The 27,236-nt window shown below is 39.6% G+C and overlaps 3 protein-coding genes across 3 annotated transcripts in view; 1 reads left to right on the forward strand and 2 right to left on the reverse strand.

The window, feature by feature from the left end:
- L1TD1 (LINE1 type transposase domain containing 1) overlaps window positions 1–20,438 on the reverse strand; it is a 789,799-nt gene extending 769,361 nt beyond the window's left edge. The window contains exons 1-2 of the mRNA XM_081566379.1: window positions 19,269–20,438; window positions 12,413–13,330 (exon numbers count right to left, since the gene is read on the reverse strand). Of these exons, the coding sequence (XP_081422505.1) occupies window positions 12,413–13,164 (752 nt within the window). The 5' untranslated portion in view covers window positions 13,165–13,330; window positions 19,269–20,438. The remainder of the gene's footprint in view (window positions 1–12,412; window positions 13,331–19,268) is intronic.
- IL1RAPL2 (interleukin 1 receptor accessory protein like 2) overlaps window positions 1–27,236 on the forward strand; it is a 1,535,365-nt gene that overhangs the window by 958,256 nt on the left and 549,873 nt on the right. The gene's annotated exons all lie outside the window — the stretch shown is intronic.
- Window positions 760–4,189, reverse strand: TEX13A (testis expressed 13A). The gene is made up of 4 exons (XM_081564263.1): window positions 4,090–4,189; window positions 3,417–3,907; window positions 1,307–3,298; window positions 760–1,015 (listed from the first exon to the last, which is right to left on the reverse strand). Exons 2-3 carry the CDS (start codon window positions 3,873–3,875, stop codon window positions 2,549–2,551), a joined length of 1,209 nt encoding a protein of 402 aa, XP_081420389.1. The 5' UTR covers window positions 3,876–3,907; window positions 4,090–4,189; the 3' UTR covers window positions 760–1,015; window positions 1,307–2,548.

Genomic DNA, 27,236 nt, shown 5'->3' on the forward strand with positions numbered 1-27,236 from the left:
TCCTTACCTTCATAGTTAAAGGTCATTGAAGAAGAGCCCCCCTCACTTCCTCACTTCCGCTTCCATTCACTCCTCAGTCCTTGCAGTTGGGCTTCTACCCCCACCCTCCACACCCAGACTGGCTCAAAGATCAGTCATGGCCAAACCCAATGAACACTTTTCTTGTCATAGTGCCCCACCCTCTGGAGCCCTGGGCACTGCTAAACACACTGCCCTTGCAACTCTCTTCCCCGTTTCAACTACTCCTAAATATTTCATTGCCTCCATGGTTCCCAACCAGGGGTGAATTTGTTCTCCTGTGAACATGTGGAGACATCCTTGATTGTTACAGTCTCTTCTAGGGGTGTGGGGTGTGCTACTGGCATCTAGTGGGTAGAGCCCAGGGATTCTGCCAAACATTCTGTAATTCACAGGACACCCCCTGGAGATGATGTATCTACATCATCAGAAGATAACAGCCAGTTGCACTTCAGGAGTGCTGAAACTGTGAAATTCTACCCTCCACACACATGCTCAATCATGTCCAACTTTTTGTGACCCTATGGACTGTAGCCCACCAAGCTCCTCTGTCCATGGGATTCTCCAGGCCAGAATACTGGAGTGGGTTGCCATCTCCCCTAGGGGATCTTCCCGACCCAGGGATCAAACCTACTTTCCCTTTGTCTTCTGCATTGGCAGGCAGGTTCTTTACCACTAAGCTACCTGGGAAGCCCCAAATTCTACCCTATAAGGATATAAACAAGCCCAAGAAGGTTTCTGTCAAGTGAAAGTCTTTTAATAACTAGCTAGGGATCTGGCCACAGATCCTGGTAACAATTATACACATCTGCCCCCAAAGAAGACAACCAAGAGTCACATCCAGTTGCTGCAGAAATGTCCCAGGGTTAGTTTAGGGTCGTAAAAAGTTTCAGTCTTTAGGTTCACAGTCCCCAGTGAATGTTCAGGGCTCCTCCAGTTGTGCCTCAGTCTGGTCCAAGTATAACTCTCGAGGTATAACTCCTCAACATCATTCCACCTGTGGGCCAAACCATACATTTAGCTCCCCTCAACACAGATCATAGTTATCAGAGAGGGAAATGCAGACCATCCTCCCCCTTCCACTTTTACACCCTCCCTCTGGAAATTGATTTCCCATCAGGGTGTGTTCTATTATGCATTTCTGAATTTACTAGGACCTTTGTAGCCAAACTCCCCTCCCACTGTAATCTGGTGATGGGGGAGAGAAAAACAATCTCAGGATTTTTTTATCCTTTGGTCAGTGGTCTAGACCAGCAAACTCTCCAGATACTATCAGTTGCTGACTCACCTTGGCAGTGGCACAAGTTCCCTGTTGAGTTCTATCTGTCCTGAGTTGGGAGTGGGGACGGGGAGGATTCTCCTCTCACGAGGCTGAACAACAACAATAGCAGTCCTTGTCTGCAGCTGGTGCTAGCGTCCTCTGTATGAAGCCCTGAGGGATTCCTTTAGGATTGGTGAACCTCTGCCCTGTTGTAAGTCCAGGGTTAACCCTAGGCCTGCTTTAATTGTTTCTCATATAACTTGCTCAGAACATGAATGAGCTTCTTGTCCAGTTCATCCCTGGAGACTTGGGATGCAGAAATCCCCACTACCTATCACTCTCTGATGCACCTAACCAGCCAGTTCCAACATTTTCTTTGATGGTTTACAGTTTGCAACCTCTCTTCTGGCGTAAATTTCTGGCTTGACAAAAATCTGGTTGCCCAGAACAAGAACCTGCTCAAGTTAGCTTGAAGAAAAGAGGATTGCTGTGAAGTGGCTTTTCACTCAGTACAATAGCAGGAAGTGGAAAAGTGGTCAGGCTGTCAGTCTCCATTTCTTGGGTCACAGGATTAACTCTTCTCTACTTCTCTGTGCCTCTCTGCTCCCTGGGCCCTCATAGTGTCATTCTCTAAAGGACACTTGGCCTCTGTAAAGCATGCGATTCTGTTCCCCCACAGCCAGGGCCAGGCCTCAGCTGTGGCCTCCGTGTTCATGGCTCTGACCTTGACCCTGACTCCCAATGACCCACTGCTTCAGTGCCCAACACTGTCCGGACTATGGAATCAGCCTCTATCTATTCAGATTCTCAGAATATTTGGCTCAGAATGGGTCAAATGTCTCCTCCTGCTCCAACCATCTACAGCCTAGTGAAGGGAGGGGTAATGCAAGGAGTGGGGGTGCTATATACTAGCTGCCCAGGTCCACAAGATACTAGGTTTGGGAACAGAAATACATATAAACAGAAGCTGCAGCAGTTCTCAGATGTTGAATGCTAGTGGTCTGGAACACAAAGGGGGTCATCAAAACAAGTCTTTTTCTCTCTATATCTCTCTCCCCTTAACCCCCCCACCCCCAATCTACACCTTCCCCAGTCACTATCCCATATCTTCTCTCCCACCCCTTTCCCCTCCTCTCTCACAACTCCTTTCTCCCATTTAACCACCCACCCTTTCTTTCTACTCTTCCCAAGCCCCCTTACCCCCCTTCCCCTCCCTCTGAAAACTGATCTCCCATCAGGTAAGTTTCTATTCTGTTTCACATTTCTGAATCAAAAGTTCTTTAGCCAGATATCTCTCCCACAGTGGAAGCAAATTTTCTGCCTTGATAAATTCATGGCTTTACACCAAGGGCAGTTCCATTCCCCTGGCCTTCGAAATGTTGTAGGTTTTCTCTGCTGATGGGGATCAGAGTCACTCCTGTTTCTGGTGGGTTCTTGAGGGTTTATTCCCCAGCCCCCCCCATTAGACCACAAGCTAAAATCAAAGGGCCTGTAATGGGGAGATGCTTGAGCTGGAGCCCCTGCTATGACCGCTGCTGCTGGTGAGGGTGATGTGCTTGGGGATAGTGTGAGTGTGGACGGTGTGGGTGCATCTGGAAAAAGAGATGAGGAGTATGAATATGTGAATGAGGCAGGGAGCTGGACAGGAAGGGTCCCCGGTGAGGCTGTATACATGGTCTTGGTTGTTTCAAATAGATAACGCCTGGCTGTTTCCACAGACCTGCGATCTCCCTTTCTCTGCCCACCAGAGGTGTGATTTTTCTGATCTACAATTCCAAGAAACTGCATAATGTCTACAACCATCTCCTCAGCTTCCTCCACCCCTGCAGCTCCCGCCCCTTCTGCATCCTCCTGTCTTCCTCCTCTTGTGGCTTCAGAATCAGCAGCAGGAGTAGCAGTGGCCCCTGTCTCCTCCTCCTCCTCTTCGTCTTCACTTGTTCCTTCCATCTCAGCCCCACTGGCAGTGGCCATGGCCAGACCTGGCCCCCGGGCAGCTCGTTCCTGCAGAGACTGCAGCTCCTGGAGGAAATGAACAGAGTTGAGACCTGCCCCGGGGGCGAGGCTGGGGCTGGGGCTGGGGCTGGGACTGGGACTGGGGGCTGGGGCAGGAAGCAGGGCGGGGACCATGTAATCTTACTGCCTGGAAGAGCTTCCACTTCAGCTGATCCCTTTCCTTTCGCATCTTCTCCAGGTTGGCCTGCATTTGTTGCAGCTGGAAGGCTGCTTCCTTGTATTCCACCTCGTGCTGTGCCACGGACAACTTCAGGTCTGAGGCCAAGGCATGTGCGGCCGACTTGTGCAGCCCAGCTATGTCGTGCAGCCACTGCACCCTGTGCCGGTGTAACTGTCTCTGTCTGCAGGCAAAACGCACGCACAGGGCCAGGCTGCCCCAGGCACAGGCCTCTTTGGCCTGGCTGGGCACCTGACGGTCCTCTAGGATGGCCCTGAACTTGTCCTCCACCTTCTCCCAGGACAGAGATAGATTCTCGAGGTAGAACTCTGGGCCTTTCGCGTGCATGGACATCCTCTCATTGATGAAAGCCATCACTTTACCATGCCAGAACCCATTACTTGGGTCTTCGGGTTTCAAGGCCATGATGACTGAGTGCCTTTGGGGCTTGACTGGCTCTGCGGGGATGAATCAGTCAGTCCTCTCCCTCCCCTCCCCCATCCCTTCAATCTCCTCATCTCTGCTTGCTCCTCCCAGCCAACCTCACACCCTCCTAAAGACCCTATACCCTGCCCCAGGACACTTCCTACCAAGCCTCACCTCCAGTCAGTGGGAGTGCAGCCCAAACAAAACTACTTACCACATGGAAAGAAATGATTTTTATCTCTATCTCTCTCCCTCCCTCCCTGAGCGCTCTGAAGAAAAGGGCTCCCTGTACATACTCTTCAAAGCGGTTACCTTTGGACTGTTCCAACTTCCAGAAACGGCAGGGGTGGGAGAGGGGCGTGAGGAAGATTTCTCCCCTCCCCCAGGACGTAAGGGAACCTCCTATACTGTTGAAAGTTTTTGAAGTCACGAAGAAACAGGAGTGGTCAGAAAAGACTCATAACCAAGAATATGAAGCGCTTGTAATCGAGTATCAACATTCTCAACCCCTCCCCCATCATAATGGTTTGTCCTGCTCACGGGACTCGCCCCTAGTACTGAATATTCTATAGCCAGAAACGGCTCCAACGGCCCAGCAGCCTCTCGCCCCGCCCCGCCCCCCCACTCAAGATTACTTTTTTTTTAATTATTATTAAGGACTATGTAGTAATTATCTGAGACTTTGTAGGCAAAGAACCTCTGTCTCAACTACTTGTAACACAAAAGCAATCATAAGCAATACTTGAAGAAGTACCTCTGTTCCAGCAAAACTTTATGTACAAAAAGTGACAACTGCTAGGATTTGGTCTGTCGTTTGCCAACTCCTGATCTAGATTCATATTTCCTGTGTGTCCCGAAGATATCTCAAATTCAAAGGTTCATAAGTCAACATTGCTCCTAAGAAACAATTCTTTATGTTCCTGTTATTCAGTAAAGAGACGTTGAAATCACTAATACCACCCCTCCTTTAATAAGAATCAAATCAGTCTCCAAGCCTTATTGCTAATACCTCAGATGTCAAACTTTTTTGACATCCATTCCCATTTAGGGGGTGCCACTGTTGCTTTTTAAATAATCTGCCTGAATTCCATTTCTGATTTCTAATATCTTCCTAATGTTTCCTATGATAATATTGCTTTCCAGCTTAAAAAACATTTAAATGGATTCCTATGACAAATTCTTTGGCCTGACATTAGGGTCTCATCTCAAGCTACCTTTATTATTAATTTAGCTCTCTCTAGTCTCTTCTCTCTCATTATTTGTATACCCAAGGGACTAGCCATGCAGAGATATATTCATTGTGGGTTTTAATTTATTTTTCCATCTTAAAAGTCAGATGTTCATTACTTGGTATCTGGGCATTATGTTCTGTGCTATGAACTACTTTGAAAAAGACAACAATTATTCTTTAAGGATCTTATACAAGATAGTGACAGAGAAAAGATGATAAATCAGGTGTTAAAGTATTGCTTAAGAAGGTAGTTAAGTACCAGCGGTATAAATTCCAGTGTTTTAGCTCTTGTTTAAAATGTTATCTTGTGTCTTCTTTCCATTTCAGTTTGTGTATTTTAATTATCAACCCTTAGTGGGAAGGGTTCATATTTTTACTTGTACTTGAGGGACTTCTGCAGAAACAGCATTCAAAATATAATGTAGAAATTGGAAGGGTGAGGAATAGGGAGATACTGCAGTCAGAGAGACCCGTTAGGGGGATTCTCAGTCAGTTCAGTTGCCCAGTCATGCCTGACTTTTTGTGACCCCACGGACTGCAGGACTCTAGGCTTCCCTGTACATCACCAACTCCCAGAGCTTACTCACACTCGTGTCCATCCAGTTGGTGATGCCATCCAACCATTTCATCCTCTGTCGTTCCCTTCTCCTGCCTTCGATCTTTCCCAACATCAGGGTGTTTTTAAATGAGTCGGCTTTTCACATCAGGTGGCTGAAGTATTGAAGCTTCGGCTTCAGCATCAGCCCTTACAATGAATATTCAGGGATGAATTCCTTTAGGATTGACTGGCTGGATCTCCTTGCAGTTCAAGGGACCCTCAAGAGACTTCCCCAACACCACAGTTCAAAAGCATCAACACTTCAGCACTCAGCTTTTTTATGGTCTAACTCTCACATCCATACATGACTACTGGAAAAACCATAGCTTTGACTAGATGAACCTTTGTTGGCAAAGTTATGTCTCTGCCTTTTAATATGCTGTCTAAGTTGGGAGTAGCTTTTCTTCCAAGGAGCAAGCATCTTTTAATTTCATGGCTGCAGTCACTATCTGTAGTGATTTTGGAGCCCCCCAAAAATAAAGTCTCACTGTTTCCATTGTTTCGCCATCTATTTGCCATGAAGTGATGGGATCAGATGCCATTATTTTTGTTTTTTGAATGTTGAGTTTTAAGCCAGCATTTTAACTCTCCTCTTTCACTTTCATTAAGAGGCTCTTCAGTTCTGCTTCTCTTTCTGCCATAAGGGTGGTGTCATCTGCATATCTGAGGTTATTGATATTTCTCCCTGCAACCTTGATTCCAGCTTGTGCTTCATCCGGCCTGGCATTTTGCATGATGTACTCTGCATATAAATAAGCACAGTGACAATATACAGCCTTGATGTACTCCTTTCCCAATTTGGAACCAGTCCATGGTTCCATGTCCAGTTCTAGCTGTTGCATCCTGACCTGCATACAGAATTCTCAGGAGGCAATTAAGGTGGCCTGGTATTCCTATCTCTTTAAGAATTTTCCACAGTTTGTTGTAGTCCACACAGTCAAAGGCTTTAGCACAGTCAATAAAGAAGTAATAGGTGTTTCTCTGGAACTCTCTTGCTGTTTAGATGATCCAGTGGATGTTGGCAATTTGATCTCTGGCTCCTCTCCCTGTTCTAAATCCAGCTTGAACATCTGGAAGTTCTTGGACCACATACTGCTGAAGTCTGGCTTAGAGAATTTTGAGCATTTCTTTGCTAGCAGGTGAGATGACTGCAATTGTGTGGTAGTTTGAACATTCTTTGGCATTGCCCTTCTTTGGGGTTGGAATGAAAACTGAACTTTTCCAGTCTTGTGGCCACTGTTGATTTTTCCAAATTTGCTGGCATATTGAGTGCAGCACTTTCACAGCATCATCTTTTAGGACTTGAAATAGCTCAGTTGGAATTCCATCACCTCCACTAGCTTTGTTCATAGTGATACTTCCTAAGGCCCACTTGGCTTTGAACTCCAAGATGTCTCACTCTAGGTGATTGATCACACCATTGTGGTTATCTGGTCATTAAGATATTTTTTGTATAGTTCTTCTGTGTATTCTTGCCACCTTTTCTTGATATCTTCTGCTTCTGTTAGGTCCATACTGTTTCTGTCTTTTATTCTGCCCATCTTTTCATAAAATGCTCCCTTGGTATCTCTAATTTTCTTGAAGAGATCTCTAGTCTTTCCCATTCTGTTGTTTTCCTCTATTTCTTTGCATTGATCACTGAGGAAGGCTTTCTTATTTCTCCTTGCTATTTTTTGGAACTCAGCATTCAGATAGGCATATCTTTCCTTTTCTGCTTTGCCTTTAGCTTCTCTTTTTTTCTCAGCTATTTGGAAGGTCTCCTCAGACAACCAGTTTGCCTTTTTGCATTTGTTTTTCTTGGGAATGGTTTTGTTCACTGCCTCCTGTACAATGTCACTAACCTCTGTCCATAGTTTTCAGGCACTCTATCAGACCTAATCCCTTGAATCTATTTGTCACTTCCACTGTATAAGCATAAGAGATTTTATTTAGACCATACCAGAATGGTCTAGTGTTTTTCCCTACTTTCTTCAATTTAAGTCTGAATTTTGCAATAAGGTTTTCATGATCTGAGCCATAGTCACCTCTGGTCTTGTTTTTGCTGACTGTATAGAGCTTCTCCATCTTTGGCTGCAAAGAATATAATCAGACTTGTTTCGGTGTTGACTATCTGGTGATGTCCATGTGTAGAGTCATCTCATGTTATTGGAAGAGGGTGTTTGGTATGACCAGTGTGTTCTCTTGGCAATACTCTGTTAGCCTTTGCCTTGCTTCATTTTGTTCTCCAAGACCAAACTGACCTGTTACTCCAGGTGTTTCTTGTCTTCCTACTTTTGCATTCCAGTCCCCTATGATGAAAAGGACAACTTTTTTGGCATTAATTCTAGAAGGTCTTTTAGGTCATCATAGAACAACTGTTCAACTTCAGCTTCTTTGGCATTAGTGTTTGGGGCATGGACTTGCATTACTGTGATATTGATTGGTTTGCCTTGGAAACGAACAGAAATCATTCTGTCATTTTTGAGATTGTACCTAAGTACTGCATTTCAGACTCTTTTGTTAACTATGATGGTTACTCCATTTCCTCTAAGGGATTCTTGCCCATCATCTGAATTAAATTTGCCCATTCCAGTCCATTTTATTTCACTAATTCCTTAAACATCAATGTTCACTCTTGCCATTTCTTGTTTGACCACTTCTAATCTACCTTGATTCATGGACCTGACATTTCAGGTTCCTATGCAATATTGTTCTTTACAGCATTGTACTTTCTTCCATCATCAGTCATATCCACAACTGGGTATTGTTTTCACTTTGGCTCCATCTCTTCATTCTTTCTGGAGTCATTTCTCCACTCTTCTCCAGTAGCATTTCCTACCGTAATTCAAAATGTAACCTAAGGGCAGTGGTGTTTAGGGTGGAGTGATGCACATCCAGAGCCTTTTGTTAAGCAGAATTGATACAAATGTCAAAGAAGGGCCAGGCTGAGAGAATGAATAGGGTAATTCCCAGGTTTCTGTTATAGGGAACTATGTAGATAATGATGCTATGTGCTTATATGAAAAATCAAAGAGAAACTAGGGTGGGTTCACCTTTAGACATACTGAGATAGCTGTGGGGCATCCCAATAGAGATATCCTATAGGTGGTTAGATGTATAAGTCTAGAACTTAGGAGAGACATCGGGGCTGGGGATGTAGTATTGAGATATGGATTTTGGATTTGAAACAATGGCTAAAATAACCCAGGGAGAGGACGTAAAACAAGAAAAACAGAGTGCTTAGGATAGATCCCTCCTAGAGGATTTTTCTTCTATCTACATCTTCCTTTCTGCTACTGTCCACTATCATTGAGAGTTTTATAGCTTGCCTCCTTACTTCTTTGCCTTCTCTTCTAGCCTCAGGACATTTTTACCTTACTTTTTTTTTTTATTCTATAACATTTTAAACATGAACTTTAGCTTGTGATCACATGTCTCTGTATGCTACCATCCTTCTAATTCTGCTTATAAACACTTTCAGAAAATTAAAAGTAAATAATTTCTTTTGACCAAAAGGTTGAAGGAGGGAAAAAGTGAAGACAGGGAAACCTGTTAAGATCCTAATTTAGTAGTACAGAGAAGACACGATTAGTGCTTGAACTGTGGCAGGACCTAGAGGAAATATCAGGTAAGAGGAGCATTTTAAAACAGAATTAGCACAGCTTGTTAACCAATTGTGTAAGGGAAATATGTACAGAGAGGTGGAATGGAGGATGATTTTGAGGCATCTAACTTGAGAAACTAGATAGTATGGTTAGTGATGCCTCTCTAATTATTATAGATAACATAAGAGCAATAACAGATTGTAGGGAGGAGATTCAGTCTTGGGACTGATAAGTGCCTTCATGATATTAATATGCAATCATAGTTAAATGGATGTACTGGGCTGGAACTTAGGAGAGAGTACAGAACTAGAGAAAAATATTACGGACTTCAATGTCTTCAGCACTTAGTTTGTGGTTGAAATCTAGTGTTTTAACAAAATTTACAGAAGTGAAAGCTGGAGGGACAGAATAAAGAAACAAGCAAATAAAACAGAGGTAGGAATCCTGAGGCCCAGGGGAGGATGGCTAACATTTTGGAGATACCTCAGGGAAGAAGGGGCTTCCCTGGTGGTTCAGACGGTAAAGAATCTGCCTACAATGCAGGAGACCTGGGTTCAATCCCTGTCTTGGGAAGATCTCCTGGAGAAGGGAATGGCAACCCACTCCAGTATTCTTGCCTGGACAATTCCATGGACAGGGGAGCCTGTGGGCTACAGTCCATGGGTTGCAAAAAGTGGAACACGACTGAGTGAGTAACACACAGGGAAAAAGAAGAGCCAACAGTAGAGTTAAAACGAGTGATCATAGAAGTAGACAGTCCTAAGTGAAAGGTATCTTAGAAGTAACGAGGGGTTTAGAAAGTTGAAGGAATGAGAGTGAACAAGAGGTCATTAGATTTGGCAAGTAAGATATCCTGTCTATTGATAGAAATTCAATAGACTAAAGGGGCAGAAATCCAATGTTAGTGGGTCATAGAGTGAAGTTAGAGCAGCATGCAGAACTTTTGAATGTTACCAGTCTTTTAAGACCTCTGACAGTGACAGTTATGGTGGGTAGGCAGGGATCAGAGAATAGATCACAGAGACATAGGGTATTACAGCTTAGTTGCTAAGATAATTAACTTATATAATTGTCAACACAAAGATACAATAGTCTATCTTCTGTATGGGGAAGAAGATAACCATATAGAAAGGAAACTCGGTGCTTTTGAAGTGTTTGCAATGTGACTTGGGTGATAAAGCAAAGCTTTGTGAATATTGTCAGAATATTTACAAAACTACTTATTGACAGATACAGAAATATCAATGTAATCTAAATGAGAAGAAGTGAAGAAGTAAGAAATTCAGTTGACCCTTCAACAACATAGGTTTGAACTGTATGGATCCAATGATATGCCGTTTTTTTCAATAGTAAATGCTGTAGTGTTGCACGATCCACAGTTGGTTGAATCATGGATGCAGAATCACTGATGGAGGAACCACGTTATATGGCATACCTAACCTCCACACTGTTCAACTGTAGTTATAGAGTCAGTACAATTGGTTGTAGAAGGTTTCCTGGAGGAGACTTTGTTCTTTCTAAAATGAACATCAGGATTCTCCACAGATTTCTGAAGAGCTTTTTGGTTATGGTCTTACTATGTAGCAGACTGACTCTTTTAAAATTGTCTTTCACCAAACAATAAAGTAGGGGTATGGTGGTGGTAGGCAATCTTTTAAATTTCCCTTGATTATGCCTTTACCTTTACCCACATCCCAGTCAGTCATTGCAACAGATTTTGGACTAGCTACTTGTACCCCTTGCTGGCAGATTGCAATTGCTTTCCTGAAGAAGGGTGACAAACTTGCCACTGGAAAGATCCTTAATTCACAGTTATCTATGAGTGGGTTATTTTATACACACACACACACACACACACACACACACACAATATTTTTCTTGAGTATTTGTCTGACTTAACTACTCTACCTCCAGATAAATAATAGTTTTTTTTTTTTTTTTTTTTTTTTGTTGTTGATTTATTTGATTTTTTTCTTGTTTCTTGAGGTACGCCTGTATTGCTATGAACCTTCCCCTTAGTATTGCTTTTACAGTGTCCCATAGGTTTTGGGTTGTTGTGTTTTCATTTTCATTCGTTTCTATGCATAATTTTATTTCTTTTTTGATTTCTTCTGTGATTTGTTGGTTATTCAGAAGCGTGTTGTTTAGCCTCCATATGTTGGAACTTTTAATAGTTTTTTTCCTGTAATTGAGGTCTAATCTTACTGCATTGTGGTCAGAGAAGATGGCTGGGATGATTTCAATTTTTTTGAATTTACCAAGGCTAGATTTATGGCCCAGGATGTGATCTATCCTGGAGAAAGTTCCATGTGCACTTGAGAAAAAGGTAAAATTGATTGTTTTGGGGTGGAAACTCCTGTAAATATCAATTAAATCTAATTTGTCTATTGTATCATTTAAAGTTTGTGTTTCCTTGTTAATTTTCTGTTTAGTTGATCTATCCATATGCGTGAGTGGAGTATTAAAGTCTCCCACTATTATTGTGTTATTGTTAATTTCCCCTTTCATACTTGTTAGTATTTGCCTTATATATTGTGGTGCTCCTATGTTGGGTGCATATATATTTATGATTGTTACGTCTTCTTCTTGAATTGATCCTTTGATCTTTATGTAGTGTCCTTCTTTGTCCCTTTTCACATCCTTTATTTTAAAGTCTATTTTATCTGAAATGAGTATTGCGACTCCTGCTTTCTTTTGGTCTCCGTTTGCATGGAATATGTTTTTCCATCCTTTCACTTTCAGCCTGTGTGTGTCCCTAGTTTTGAGGTGGGTCTCTTGTAGACAGCATATATAGGGGTCTTGTTTTTGTATCCATTCAGCAACCCTTTGCCTTTTGGTTGGGGCATTCAACCCATTTACATTTAAGGTAATTATTGATAAGTATGATCCCGTTGCCATTTACTTTGTTGTTTTGAGTTCGTGTTGAAACATCCTTTCTGTGTTTCCTGTTTAGAGAAGATCCTTTAGCATTTGCTGGAGAGCTGGTTTGGTGGTGCTGAATTCCCTCAGCTCTTGCTTGTCTGTAAAGCTTTTGAATTCTCCTTCATATCTGAATGAGATCCTTGCTGGGTACAGTAATCTGGGTTGTAGATTATTCTCTTTCATTACTTTAAGTATGTCCTGCCATTCCCTTCTAGCCTGAAGGGTTTCTATTGAAAGATCAGCTGTTATCCTTATGGGGATCCCCTTGTGTGTTATTTGTTGTTTTTCCCTTGCTGCTTTTAATATTTGTTCTTTGTGTTTGATCTTTGTTAATTTGATTAATATGTGTCTTGGGGTGTTTCGCCTTGGGTTTATCCTGTTTGGAACTCTCTGGGTTTCTTGGACTTCTGTGACTATTTCTTTCCTCAATTTAGGGAAATTCTCAACTATTATCTCCTCGAGTATTTTTTCATGGCCTTTCCTTTTATCTTCTTCTTCTGGGACTCCTATGATTCGAATGTTGGGGCGTTTCATATTGTCCCAGAGGTCCCGGAGGTTTTCCTCATTTCTTTTGATTCTTTTTTCTTTTTTCCTCTCTGCTTCGTTTATTTCCATCATTCTATCTTCTACCTCACTTATCCTATCTTCTGCCTCCGTTATTCTACTGTTGGTTCCCTCCAGAGTGTCTTTTATCTCCTTTATTTCATTATTCATTCTATATTGATTCCTTTTTATTTCTTCTAAGTCCTTGATAAACATTTCTTGCATCTTCTCAATCTTTGTCTCCAGGCTATTTATCTGTAACTCCATTTTGCTTTCAAGATTTTGGATCATTTTTATTATCCTTATTCTAAATTCTTTTTCGGATAGATTCCCTATCTCCTCCTCTTTTGTTTGGCTTTGTGGGCATTTCTCATTTTCCTTTACTTGCTGAGTATTTCTCTGCCTTTTCATCTTGTTTAGATTGCTGTGTTAGGCGTGGCCCTTCTGTATTCTGGTAGTATGAAGTTCCTCTTTGTTGTGGAGGTTCCTCACTGCGGTTGGGGTTGGACAGGTGGCTTGTCAAGGTTTCCTGGTTGGGGGAGCTTGTGTCGGTGTTCTGGTGGGTGGAGCTGGATTTCTGCTCTCTTGAGTGTAATGGAGTGACCAGTATTAATTTTTGAGATGTCTATGGATTTGGTGTGCCTCTGGGCAGCCTGTATATTGATGCTCAGGTCTATGTTCCTGCGTTGCTGGAGAATTTGCGTGGTATGTCTTGCTCTGGAACTTATTATCTCTTAGGTGGAGCTTGGTTTCAGTGAATTTATGGAGGCTATTGGATGGTCTCTTATTAATTAATGTTTCCCCTGGCTTTCAGTCTTATTCTTGCAGTAGCCTCAAGACTTCTCCTTCCATACAGCCTCAATAATAAAACTTTTAGGTTAATGGTGAAAAGATTCTCCACAGTGAGGGATACCCAGAAAGGTTCACTGAGTTACATGGAGAGATGAGGTGGGGGGGGTGGGTTGTAGTGACCAGGAGGGGAAGAGGGGAATTCAAATGTGGAGAGAGCAATCTAGCCAGTAAGCACTTCCCTCTGTGCTTTCCACAGTTTGGAACCCTCAGAGTGATTCACAGAGATACATAGAGAGGGGGGAGGAAGGTAACAGAGGTGAGCATGAGTAGAAAGGGAGGAATTAAGAGGGGAGAGAGAGATCTGGGCAGTATGCTGTTCCTGAAGTGTTCTCCGGTACCCAGAACACCCTCAGAGATTCACAGAATTGGGTTGAGAAGAGAAGGAGGAGGGTGGGAGATAGAGGTTCCCTGGGGGAGAAGAAAGAGCATCAATAGGGGGAGAGAGTGATCAGGCCAGTGATCACACTCCTGAGTAAAAATGGGTCCTAAAGATTGGGTTCTTAAATGTACAAAGTTGATATCAAATATGTAAAACACAGATTAAAAATCTAGAGTAGAGGTTAGACTCTTATGAAACTTACAATCTAAAAAAAAAAAAAAAAAAAAAAAAAAAGAAAAAAGGGAACAGTGTAAAAAGAAAAAAAAAACAGTAAAACAGTAAAAAAAGAAACAGTAAAAAAATGTAGAACAGGAAAAAAAATTAAAAAAAAAAAACGCAAAAGGTATAAGATATATGTATGTAGTTTGCTTCAAAAATAGGGTTTTTTTTTTTTTTTTTTGCAAGTTAATAGTGGGTTATGAAAATGAAAGTTAAAGGTGTAATAGAGGGCTTGAAGAAAAAGGAAAGAAGAGAAAAAAAATTTTTTTTTTTTAATTAAAAAAAAAAAAAAATTAAAAAAATTAAAAAAAATAATAATAGTAAAAAATATATATATCCCGGACTTTCTCTGGAGCTGTTGTGAGCAGTGTGGGATCTGCTCAGTTTTAGATAGATCCTTATTCCTGCTTATACTTTTCAAGATCTGTAGGTCCTTTTTATTTTTTTTTTATTTTTTTTTTTTTTAATAAATTTATTTATTTTACTTGGGGGCTAATTACTTTACAATATTGTAATAGTTTTTGCCATACATTGACAAGAATCAGCCATGGGTTTACATGTGTTCCCCTTCCCGAACCCCCCACCCACCTCCCTCCCCCTCCCATCCCTCTGGATCATCCCACTGCCCCGGCCCCGAGCCCTTGTCACATGCATCGAACATGGAATGGTGCTCTGTTTCACATATGACAATACACATGTCTCAATGCCATTCTCCCAGAACGTCCCACCCTCACCTTCTCCCTCAGAGTCCATAAAATTGTTCCATGCATCTGTGTCTCTCATTCTGTCCCGCATATAGGGTTATCGTTACCATCTTTCAGATTCCATATATATGCATTAGTATACTGTATTGTTGTTTTTCTTTCTGGCTTACTTCAGTCTGTATAATGGGCTCCAGTTTCATCCACCTCAGTAGAACCGGTTCAAATGTATTTTTTTTAATGGCTGAGTAATATTCCATTGTGTATATGTACCACAGCTTCCTTATCCATTCATCTGCTGATGGACATCTAGGTTGCTTCCATGTCCTGGCTATTGTAAACAGTGCTGCGATGAACATTGGGGTACACGCGTCTCTTTCAATTCTGGTTTCCTCGGTGTATATGCCCAGCAGTGGGATTGCTGGGTCATATGGCAGTTCTATTCCCAGTTTTTTAAGGAATCTCCACACTGTTCTCCATAGTGGCTGTACTAGTTTGCATTCCCACCAACAGTGTAAGAGGGTTCCCTTTTCTCCACACCCTCTCCAGCATTTATTGCTTGTAGACTTTTGGATAGCAGCCATTCTGACTGGTGTGAAATGATACCTCATTGTGGTTTTGATTTGCATTTCTCTAATAATGAGTGATGTTGAGCATCTTTTCATGTGTTTGTTAGCCATCTGTATGTCTTCTTTGGAGAAATGTCTGTTTAGTTCTTTGGCCCATTTTTTGATTGGGTCATTTATTTTTCGGGAATTCAGCTGCAGAAGTTGCTTGTATATTTTGGAGATTAATTGTTTGTCTGTTGCTTCATTTGCTATTATTTTCTCCCATTCTGAAGGCTGTCTTTTCACCTTGTTTATAGTTTCCTTTGTTGTGCAAAAGCTTTTAATTTTAATTAGGTCCCATTTGTTTATTTTTGCTTTTATTTCCAATATTCTGGGAGGTGGGTCATGGAGGATCCTGCTGTGATTTATGTCGGAGAGTGTTTTGCCTATGTTTTCCTCTAGGAGTTTTATTGTTTCTGGTCTTACGTTTAGATCTTTAATCCATTTTGAGTTTATTTTTGTGTACGGTGTTAGGAAGTGTTCTAGTTTCATTCTTTTACAAGTGGTTGACCAGTTTTCCCAGCACCACTTGTTAAAGAGGTTGTCTTTTCTCCATTGTATATTCTTGCCTCCTTTGTCGAAGATAAGGTGTCCATATGTGCGTGGGTTTATCTCTGGGCTTTCTATTTTGTTCCATTGATCTATATTTCTATCTTTGTGCCAGTACCATACTGTCTTGATGACTGTGGCTTTGTAGTAGAGTCTGAAGTCAGGCAGGTTGATTCCTCCAGTTCCATTCTTCTTCCTCAAGATTGCTTTGGCTATTCGAGGTTTCTTATATTTCCATACAAATTGTGAGATGATTTGTTCTAGTTCTGTGAAAAATACCATTGGTAGCTTGATAGGGATTGCATTGAATCTGTAGATTGCTTTGGGTAGAATACTCATTTTCACTATATTAATTCTTCCAATCCATGAACACGGTATATTTCTCCATCTGTTTGTGTCCTCTTTGATTTCTTTCATCAGTGTTTTATAGTTTTCTATATATAAGTCTTTTGTTTCTTTAGGTAGATATATTCCTAAGTATTTTATTCTTTTTGATGCAATGGTGAATGGTATTGTTTCCTTAATTTCTCTTTCTGTTTTCTCATTATTGGAGTATAGGAATGCAAGGGATTTCTGTGTGTTAATTTTATATCCTGCAACTTTACTATATTCATTGATCAACTCTAGTAATTTTCTAGTAGAGTCTTTAGGGTTTTCTATGTAGAGGATCATGTCATCTGCAAACAGTGAGAGTTTTACTTCTTCTTTTCCTATCTGTATTCCTTTTATTTCTTTTTCAGCTCTGATTGCTGTGGCCAAAACTTCCAAAACTATGTTGAATAGTAGTGGTGAAAGTGGGCATCCTTGCCTTGTTCCTGACTTTAGGGGAAATGCTTTCAATTTTTCACCATTGAGGATAATGTTTGCTGTGGGTTTGTCATATATAGCTTTTATTATGTTGAGATATGTTCCTTCTATTCCTGCTTTCTGGAGGGTTTTAATCATAAATGGATGCTGAATTTTGTCAAAGGCTTTTTCTGCATCTATTGAGATAACCATATGGTTTTTTTCTTTCAATTTGTTAATGTGGTGTATTACATTGATTGATTTGCGGATGTTAAAAAAACCTTGCATTCCTGGGATAAAGCCCACTTGGTCATGATGTATGATCTTTTTAATATGATGTTGGATTCTGTTTGCTAGAATTTTATTAAGGATTTTTGCATCTATGTTCATCAGTGATATTGGCCTGTAGTTTTCCTTTTTTGTGACATCTTTGTCTAGTTTTGGAATTAGGGTGATGGTGGCCTCATAGAATGAGTTTGGAAGTTTACCATCTTCTGCAATTTTCTGGAAGAGTTTGAGCAGGATAGGTGTTAGCTCTTCTCTAAATTTTTGGTAGAATTCCGCTGTGAAGCCGTCTGGTCCTGGGCTTTTGTTTGCTGGAAGATTTCTGATTACACTTTCGATTTCCGTGCTTGTGATGGGTCTGTTAAGATCTTCTATTTCTTCCTGGTTCAGTTTTGGAAAGTTATACTTTTCTAAGAATTTGTCCATTTCTTCCAAGTTGTCCATTTTATTGGCATATAGCTGTTGGTAGTAGTCTCTTATGATCCTTTGTATTTCTGTGGAATCTGTTGTGATCTCTCCATTTTCATTTCTAATTTTGTTGATCTGATTCTTCTCCCTTTGTTTCTTGATGAGTCTGGCTAATGGCTTATCAATTTTGTTTATCTTCTCGAAAAACCAGCTTTTAGTTTTGTTGATTTTTGCTATGGTCTCTTTTGTTTCTTTTGCATTTATTTCTGCCCTAATTTTTAAGATTTCTTTCCTTCTACTGACCCTGGGGTTTTTCATTTCTTCCTTCTCTAGTTGCTTTAGGTGTAGAGTTAGTTGATTTATTTGATTTTTTTCTTGTTTCTTGAGGTACGCCTGTATTGCTATGAACCTTCCCCTTAGTATTGCTTTTACAGTGTCCCATAGGTTTTGGGTTGTTGTGTTTTCATTTTCATTCGTTTCTATGCATAATTTTATTTCTTTTTTGATTTCTTCTGTGATTTGTTGGTTATTCAGAAGCGTGTTGTTTAGCCTCCATATGTTGGAACTTTTAATAGTTTTTTTCCTGTAATTGAGGTCTAATCTTACTGCATTGTGGTCAGAGAAGATGGCTGGGATGATTTCAATTTTTTTGAATTTACCAAGGCTAGATTTATGGCCCAGGATGTGATCTATCCTGGAGAAAGTTCCATGTGCACTTGAGAAAAAGGTAAAATTGATTGTTTTGGGGTGGAAACTCCTGTAAATATCAATTAAATCTAATTTGTCTATTGTATCATTTAAAGTTTGTGTTTCCTTGTTAATTTTCTGTTTAGTTGATCTATCCATATGCGTGAGTGGAGTATTAAAGTCTCCCACTATTATTGTGTTATTGTTAATTTCCCCTTTCATACTTGTTAGTATTTGCCTTATATATTGTGGTGCTCCTATGTTGGGTGCATATATATTTATGATTGTTACGTCTTCTTCTTGAATTGATCCTTTGATCTTTATGTAGTGTCCTTCTTTGTCCCTTTTCACATCCTTTATTTTAAAGTCTATTTTATCTGAAATGAGTATTGCGACTCCTGCTTTCTTTTGGTCTCCGTTTGCATGGAATATGTTTTTCCATCCTTTCACTTTCAGCCTGTGTGTGTCCCTAGTTTTGAGGTGGGTCTCTTGTAGACAGCATATATAGGGGTCTTGTTTTTGTATCCATTCAGCAACCCTTTGCCTTTTGGTTGGGGCATTCAACCCATTTACATTTAAGGTAATTATTGATAAGTATGATCCCGTTGCCATTTACTTTGTTGTTTTGAGTTCGTGTTGAAACATCCTTTCTGTGTTTCCTGTTTAGAGAAGATCCTTTAGCATTTGCTGGAGAGCTGGTTTGGTGGTGCTGAATTCCCTCAGCTCTTGCTTGTCTGTAAAGCTTTTGAATTCTCCTTCATATCTGAATGAGATCCTTGCTGGGTACAGTAATCTGGGTTGTAGATTATTCTCTTTCATTACTTTAAGTATGTCCTGCCATTCCCTTCTAGCCTGAAGGGTTTCTATTGAAAGATCAGCTGTTATCCTTATGGGGATCCCCTTGTGTGTTATTTGTTGTTTTTCCCTTGCTGCTTTTAATATTTGTTCTTTGTGTTTGATCTTTGTTAATTTGATTAATATGTGTCTTGGGGTGTTTCGCCTTGGGTTTATCCTGTTTGGAACTCTCTGGGTTTCTTGGACTTCTGTGACTATTTCTTTCCTCAATTTAGGGAAATTCTCAACTATTATCTCCTCGAGTATTTTTTCATGGCCTTTCCTTTTATCTTCTTCTTCTGGGACTCCTATGATTCGAATGTTGGGGCGTTTCATATTGTCCCAGAGGTCCCGGAGGTTTTCCTCATTTCTTTTGATTCTTTTTTCTTTTTTCCTCTCTGCTTCGTTTATTTCCATCATTCTATCTTCTACCTCACTTATCCTATCTTCTGCCTCCGTTATTCTACTGTTGGTTCCCTCCAGAGTGTCTTTTATCTCCTTTATTTCATTATTCATTCTATATTGATTCCTTTTTATTTCTTCTAAGTCCTTGATAAACATTTCTTGCATCTTCTCAATCTTTGTCTCCAGGCTATTTATCTGTAACTCCATTTTGCTTTCAAGATTTTGGATCATTTTTATTATCCTTATTCTAAATTCTTTTTCGGATAGATTCCCTATCTCCTCCTCTTTTGTTTGGCTTTGTGGGCATTTCTCATTTTCCTTTACTTGCTGAGTATTTCTCTGCCTTTTCATCTTGTTTAGATTGCTGTGTTAGGCGTGGCCCTTCTGTATTCTGGTAGTATGAAGTTCCTCTTTGTTGTGGAGGTTCCTCACTGCGGTTGGGGTTGGACAGGTGGCTTGTCAAGGTTTCCTGGTTGGGGGAGCTTGTGTCGGTGTTCTGGTGGGTGGAGCTGGATTTCTGCTCTCTTGAGTGTAATGGAGTGACCAGTATTAATTTTTGAGATGTCTATGGATTTGGTGTGCCTCTGGGCAGCCTGTATATTGATGCTCAGGTCTATGTTCCTGCGTTGCTGGAGAATTTGCGTGGTATGTCTTGCTCTGGAACTTATTATCTCTTAGGTGGAGCTTGGTTTCAGTGAATTTATGGAGGCTATTGGATGGTCTCTTATTAATTAATGTTTCCCCTGGCTTTCAGTCTTATTCTTGCAGTAGCCTCAAGACTTCTCCTTCCATACAGCCTCAATAATAAAACTTTTAGGTTAATGGTGAAAAGATTCTCCACAGTGAGGGATACCCAGAAAGGTTCACTGAGTTACATGGAGAGATGAGGTGGGGGGGGTGGGTTGTAGTGACCAGGAGGGGAAGAGGGGAATTCAAATGTGGAGAGAGCAATCTAGCCAGTAAGCACTTCCCTCTGTGCTTTCCACAGTTTGGAACCCTCAGAGTGATTCACAGAGATACATAGAGAGGGGGGAGGAAGGTAACAGAGGTGAGCATGAGTAGAAAGGGAGGAATTAAGAGGGGAGAGAGAGATCTGGGCAGTATGCTGTTCCTGAAGTGTTCTCCGGTACCCAGAACACCCTCAGAGATTCACAGAATTGGGTTGAGAAGAGAAGGAGGAGGGTGGGAGATAGAGGTTCCCTGGGGGAGAAGAAAGAGCATCAATAGGGGGAGAGAGTGATCAGGCCAGTGATCACACTCCTGAGTAAAAATGGGTCCTAAAGATTGGGTTCTTAAATGTACAAAGTTGATATCAAATATGTAAAACACAGATTAAAAATCTAGAGTAGAGGTTAGACTCTTATGAAACTTACAATCTAAAAAAAAAAAAAAAAAAAGAAAAAAGGGAACAGTGTAAAAAGAAAAAAAAACAGTAAAACAGTAAAAAAAGAAACAGTAAAAAAATGTAGAACAGGAAAAAAACATTAAAAAAAAAAAAACACAAAAGGTATAAGATATATGTATGTAGTTTGCTTCAAAAATAGGGTTTTTTTTTTTTTTTTTTTGCAAGTTAATAGTGGGTTATGAAAATGAAAGTTAAAGGTGTAATAGAGGGCTTGAAGAAAAAGGAAAGAAGAGAAAAAAAATTTTTTTTTTTTAATTAAAAAAAAAAAAATTAAAAAAATTAAAAAAAATAATAATAGTAAAAAATATATATATCCCGGACTTTCTCTGGAGCTGTTGTGAGCAGTGTGGGATCTGCTCAGTTTTAGATAGATCCTTATTCCTGCTTATACTTTTCAAGATCTGTAGGTCCTTTTTAATGCAGTCGGTATTAGCTACAGGGATCTTAATCTGTTGGCCTGTCCCTTCCAAAGCACTTCCCTCTGTTTATTTGGCTTCTGTTTGGAGATCTCTTCAGTATCTAATTTCCGCCCTCTTTTGAAGATAATGCGCAGTTTTTGTGAAAGCCTGACGTCCTCAGCCAGCCTTCAGAAGTAGTTTTGTGAAGTTTGGTCAGCGTTCAGATGTTCTTTCGATAAATTTGTGGAGGAGAGAGTGGTCTCCCCGTCCTATTCCTCCGCCATCTTCTGCTCTCCCCCATGGGTAGGTTCTTTCTGACAGAAAAGATAGGTTTTTTTCAATAATAGTTTATTTTGAATTCAGGGCAAATGACATTTTGATAACAAAATTTTATCTTGAGCAAGTAGTTTTTAGAATATATATGATTCCTATTGTAACCTGATCCATTGTCTACTCTTTCTTTAAACAACAAACCAAAATATCTAGATTTACTTTACAGCTTGAGTTGGAAGTCAGTGGATAAGGTACTAATTATACAGAGGTGATGTTAAAGGGGGTTACTTTCTATTGAGCACTTGCTACATGTTGAGTACTGTGCTAAGTGCTTTAAATGAGCTCATTGTTGAGAGACAATTTCCTATGGATCTCTTATATTTCTGCATGAGTTATGAGCAGAAAAACTGTCCCTTGTCCCAGATTGTCTTTTCAAGGATATATGTATCGAGAACAGGTAGAAACTGTGCCTTCCACCAGAGTGAATGACAATTTTGCTTGCAGCCTTGGAAAATATAGATAATACCTCCCTCTGGAGCAAAAGGCAGGCATGCCTTTGTCCCATTATTAAAGACTTGTGCTTCCTAAGCTTGGGATTCTTCTCCTATAATGCAGCCTACTGCTTGTGCAGAGTGTCATCTGGCCCTCTTTGTATTGCTTTGTGGGAACTGGGTTTGGGGAAGCAACACAAATGCTGATACTCTGGCTATTTCTATTGCAATGAATAATTAACTGTCCATTGTTTCTGACTCAAGAGTCTTTTGTCTTCTAACAACACTCATGAAACTTGGAAGTACAGTAAAGTCTCAGACCCTTCATCATTTTAACACTTATGTAACACAACCCTATCAGGATATTCAGTTCTGTCCAACACTTTGTGACACCATGGCCTGTAGCCTGCCAGTCTCCTCTATCCATGGGATTTCCAGGCAAGAATACTGGAGTGGATTGCCATTTCCTTCTCTAGGGGAAATTCCTGACCCAGGGATCGAACCCAGGTCTCCTGCATTGCAGGCAGATTATTTACCAACTGAGCCACCAGGAAAGCCCTTTTATTAAGTCATATATTACACATGCAAGAATGAAACTCCATGATCTGTCAAAAGATCCATGGTTAGGACCTGATAGAGTTGGATTCTGAAACAGCTTCTCTGACTCTAGTGACCACATTCCCAAGCAGTGAGAATTCTCAAGTCCAGTTCAGTTAAGTCTCTGGGTTGACCTTTTCTCAGACTGCATAATGAACCATTAGGAAATTATGTTTGAGTAGTTCTGGGTTAGAGATTATCACTGTCATGCCAAAGGGTGAGTGTTCATTTCAGCAGGAGAGAAGAACAGTTAATAAAGTATCCTCTGTTCATACCTGCAATGAATCCTTGTTTATTAACTGTGTTTCTGCTTAATGGAAAAAATGTACATAAATTCAAACCTATTATATTGACATTCTTATAAACTAGGTGTATCACCTATGAAAGCTGACATTCTTTATTAAAAACAAACTAAAAAACGACACAAAGATATCCTGAGCTCTTCACAACTATAAATAAGACTATTCGCTTATAGGCTCAAAAGGAGAAAAGTGAAAATTTTCAAAAGATTTTGTGTTCCCTCAACTTCTTATTATAGCACAGATATTTCTGTGATTGTATTAAGTTTACATCTGCTTTTTAATATACATGACACATAGAAGGAGCTCAAAAATGTCATGTGAATGCATCTAAAAGGTTGTGGCTCTGCATAAAATGATAATATTAATGTATAATTATAGCTGATTTTTGATGTTGTACAGCAGAAACCAACACAACATGGTAAAGCAATTTTCCTTCAATTAAAAAATAAATTTAAAATAATAATAGTAATAATAAAGAAATTGGTCATAGCTTTGTCCCTCTTGGTCTTAAAAAAAAAAAAAAGACTTAAAATTTCAGAGAAGTTTTAGGTTCACAATAAAATTGAGAGGAAGGTACAGAGATTTCCCATATATCTCCTGCCTCCACACATGCATATGCCATTATGAAAATCCACCATCAGAGTGGAACATTTTTTACAACTGATTAACATACATCAACACATCATTATCACCCAAAGTTCATAGTTTTCATTGTGGTTCACTGTTGGTATTGTGCATTTTATGGGATTGGACAAACATATAGTGACATGTATCCACCATTACAGTGTCACACATAGTATTTTTTACTTCTCTAACAATCTTCAGTCCTCTACCTATTCATAGCCCCCCACCCCCTCAACCTTGGCAACCACTGATGTTTTACTGTCTCCATAGATTTGACTTTTATACAAGGTCATGTAGTTGGAATCCTACAGTATATAGCCTTTTTAGATTGGCTACTTTTTCTAAGTAAATATATTTAAGGTTCCTCCATGTCTTTCCTGGCTTGATAGCTCATTTCTTTTTAGCATTAAATAATATGTCATTGTCTAGATGTACCACAATTTGTTTATCCATTCACCTACCTGAAAGATATCTTGATTGCTTCCAAATTTTGGTAATTATGGAAAAAGCTGCTATAAATGTCTATATGCAGGTTTTTGTGTGGTTATAATGTGGATGGATACCAAGAATATGAATGCCAGATCACATGGTAAGAGTATGTTTCATTTCGTAAGAAATTTGTCTTGCAAAGTGGTTGTACCATTTTGCATTCCTACCGTTAATGGATGAGTGTTCCTGTTGATCTGCATCCTCATCAGCTTTTGGTGTTGTCATTTGTTCTGGATTTTGCCCATTCTAGTAGGTGTTTAGTAGTATCTCATTGTTTTCATTTATATTTCCCTGATGACGTGATGTGCATGCATGCGTGCTAAGTTGCTTCAGTCGTGTCAGACTCTGTGCAACACAATGGACCATAGCCTCCCAGTCTCCTTTCCATGGGATTCTCCAGACAAGAGTACTGGAGTGCGTTGCCATTCCCTCCTCCAGGGGATCTTCCCAACCCAGGGATCAAACCTGCATCTCTTATGTCTCCTGCATTGGCAGGTGGGTTCTTAACCAGTAGCACCTTTCCAAATGCTTATTTGCCATAGGCGTATCTTTTTTGATGAAGTGTCTGTTAGGGTCCTTGGCTTATTTTTAAGTTGGGTTATTTGTTTTCTTATTGTTAAGTTTTAAGTATTCTTTGTATAATTTGGATAACTTTATTAGATGTGTCTTCTGCAAATATTTTCTCCCAGTCTGTGTTTTCTTTTCTAATTCTTTTTTTTTGTTTGTTTGTTTTTTTTATTTTTTAATTTATTTATTTTAGTTGGGGGCTAATTACTTTTGATATAGTCTTTTGAAGAGCAGAAGTTTTTCATTTTAACAAAGTTCAGCTTACCAATTATTTCTTTAGTGCTATGATTTAAAAAATTACTGCCATATTCATTGTCATCTAGGTTTTCTCCTGTGTTGTCTTCTAGTTTTATAGTTTTGCATTTTACATTTAGGTCTGTGATAAGTGTAAAAATCTGTGTCTAGATTATTTTTTTGCATGTGGATGTCCAGTTGTTCCAGAACCATTTGTTGCAAAGACTATCTTTGCTCCATTGTATTGCCTTTGCTTCTTTGTAAAAGATCAGTTCACTATATTAATGTAGGTTTATTTCCAGTCCCAATATTCTGTTCCATTGATCTATTTGTCTACTCATTTGCCATCATCACAATCTCTTAACTATTGTAGCTTTATAGTAGACCTTGAAGTCAGGTAGTATCAGTCTTCCAACCTTGTTCTTCTCAGTTTTGTGCATGCGTGCTAAGTTGCTTCAGTTGTGTCTGACTCTTTGTGACCCTGTGGGCTGTAGCCCGCCAGGCTCCTCTGTCCATGAGATTCTGCCCATGGGATTCTCCAGGCAAGAATACTGGAGTAGGTTGCCATGCCCTCCTCCAGCGGATCTTTCCGACCCAGGTATCGAGTCCGCATCTCTTATGTCTCCTGCATTGGCAGGTGTGTTCCTTACCACTAGTGCCACCTGGGAAGCCCTTTCAGTTTTGTACTTATCATTATATGGATCTTGTAAGTAATTTGTTAGATATATATCTATGTTCTTTGTTTAGTTTTTTTTTTAATATAAATGGTATTATGTTTTTCATTTCAAATTTAAAAAGTGTTCAATTGCTGACATATAGGGAAGCAATAGACTTTTGTGTCAGTTATATCCATATAACCTACAACCTTGCCATAGATGCTTTTTGGTTCCAGGTGCTTTTTTTGTCGGTTCTTTCAGATTTTCTACATATAAAATCATATAATCTATGAATTTTCTTGTCTACTTCATTTTTAACTGGGAGTTCTAGTATAATGTTGAAAAGGAGTGGTGAGAGAGGACATATGGCCTCATTCTTGATAATAGTGGGAATACTTCTAGTTTCTCACCACCAAGTATGATGTCAGCTATTGACTTTTTGTAAATACTCTATCAAGGTGAGAAATTTCCCCTCTAGTACTAGTTTACTGAGAATTCTTATTATAAATGGGTTTTGGATTTTGTCAAATGCTTTTCCTGTGTCTACTGATGTGATCATGTGTTTTTTCTTCTTTAGCCTGTTGATATGATGGATTTCATTAACTGCTTTTTGAATGTTGAACCAGGATAACTCTCACTTGGTTGTGGTATATAATTCTTTTTCTCCATTGCTGGATTTGATTTGCTAATATTTTCTTGAGGATTTTGCATCTATGTTTATGGGAGATATTAGTCTGTGGTTTTCTTTTAATGTCTTTGGTTTTGGTATTAGGGTAATAATAGCCTCATAGAATGTGTTAGAAAGCATTCCCTCTGCTTCAGTCTTCTAAAAGAGTTTATAGAAAATGGATTTAATTTATTTCTTCAATATTTGATAGAATTTACCAGTGAATCCATCTGGGCATGGTGCTTTCTCCTTTGGAAAGTTATTAAATATCTATTCAATTACTTTAATAGCTGTAAGTCTATTCATATTTTCTGTTTCTTCATATATGAGTTTGGCATATTGTGCCTTCTTAAAAAATGCCAAAAAAATTCAGTCCTTTTCATCTAGGTTATCAAATTTGTGGGCATATAGTTGTTCATAATATTCCTTTGTTTTCCTTTTAGTATTCATAGGATTTGTGTTGATGTCTCCTCTTTTATTTCTGATATTAGAAAGTTTATATCCTCCCCCTTTTCTCTTCCTCTTTACTTTTAAAATATTAACATTGCATGTCTGCTGTTATATGTACTTATTTCTGGGCTTCCCTGGTGGTTCAGACTATAAAGAATTTGTTTGCAGTGCAGGAGACTCAGGTTTGATCCCTGGGTCAGGAAGATCCCCTGAAGAAGGTAATGGCTACCCACTCCAATATTCTTGCCTGGAGAATTCCATAGATGGAGGAGCCTGGTGAGCTACAGTACTTATTTCTGCACTCATCTGAAAGTCTCCTTTTCTACACAATCAAATATATTTTTCAGTAAAATCGTATTTTATAATGATTCTCAAGAAATGGAATTCACCAAAGGGCCTGATATCCTATTTGTTTATTCATTTGTTTCCCTTCCCTAAATTAGGTATAATATCAGTTCATAGTTCTTTTGTTTTGAGAACAATATCATCCAGTGATCTAGAATGACTAATTGATAGTTATGAACAGCAGTCAATTTACATTTAAAAAATGTCAGAAACCAAATTTTGTTTTAGTTTATTAACCATTAAATGGTTCTGTAATTTTCAAGGAAAGTATT

Source organism: Giraffa tippelskirchi, chromosome X (genome assembly GCF_054371585.1).
Source record: "Giraffa tippelskirchi isolate mGirTip1 chromosome X, T2T-mGirTip1v1.2.pri, whole genome shotgun sequence".
In the NCBI taxonomy this organism is placed as follows: Eukaryota; Metazoa; Chordata; class Mammalia; order Artiodactyla; family Giraffidae; genus Giraffa; species Giraffa tippelskirchi.

Excerpts from the sequence above, each read along its gene's own strand:
- TEX13A (XM_081564263.1), bottom strand. The coding sequence starts at position 3,875 with ATGGCCTTGAAACCCGAAGACCCAAGTAATGGGTTCTGGCATGGTAAA. Across the intron at positions 3,299-3,416 it reads AGTGGAAGCTCTTCCAGGCA|GAGCTGCAGTCTCTGCAGGA; the intron begins GTAAGATTACAT and ends CATTTCCTCCAG.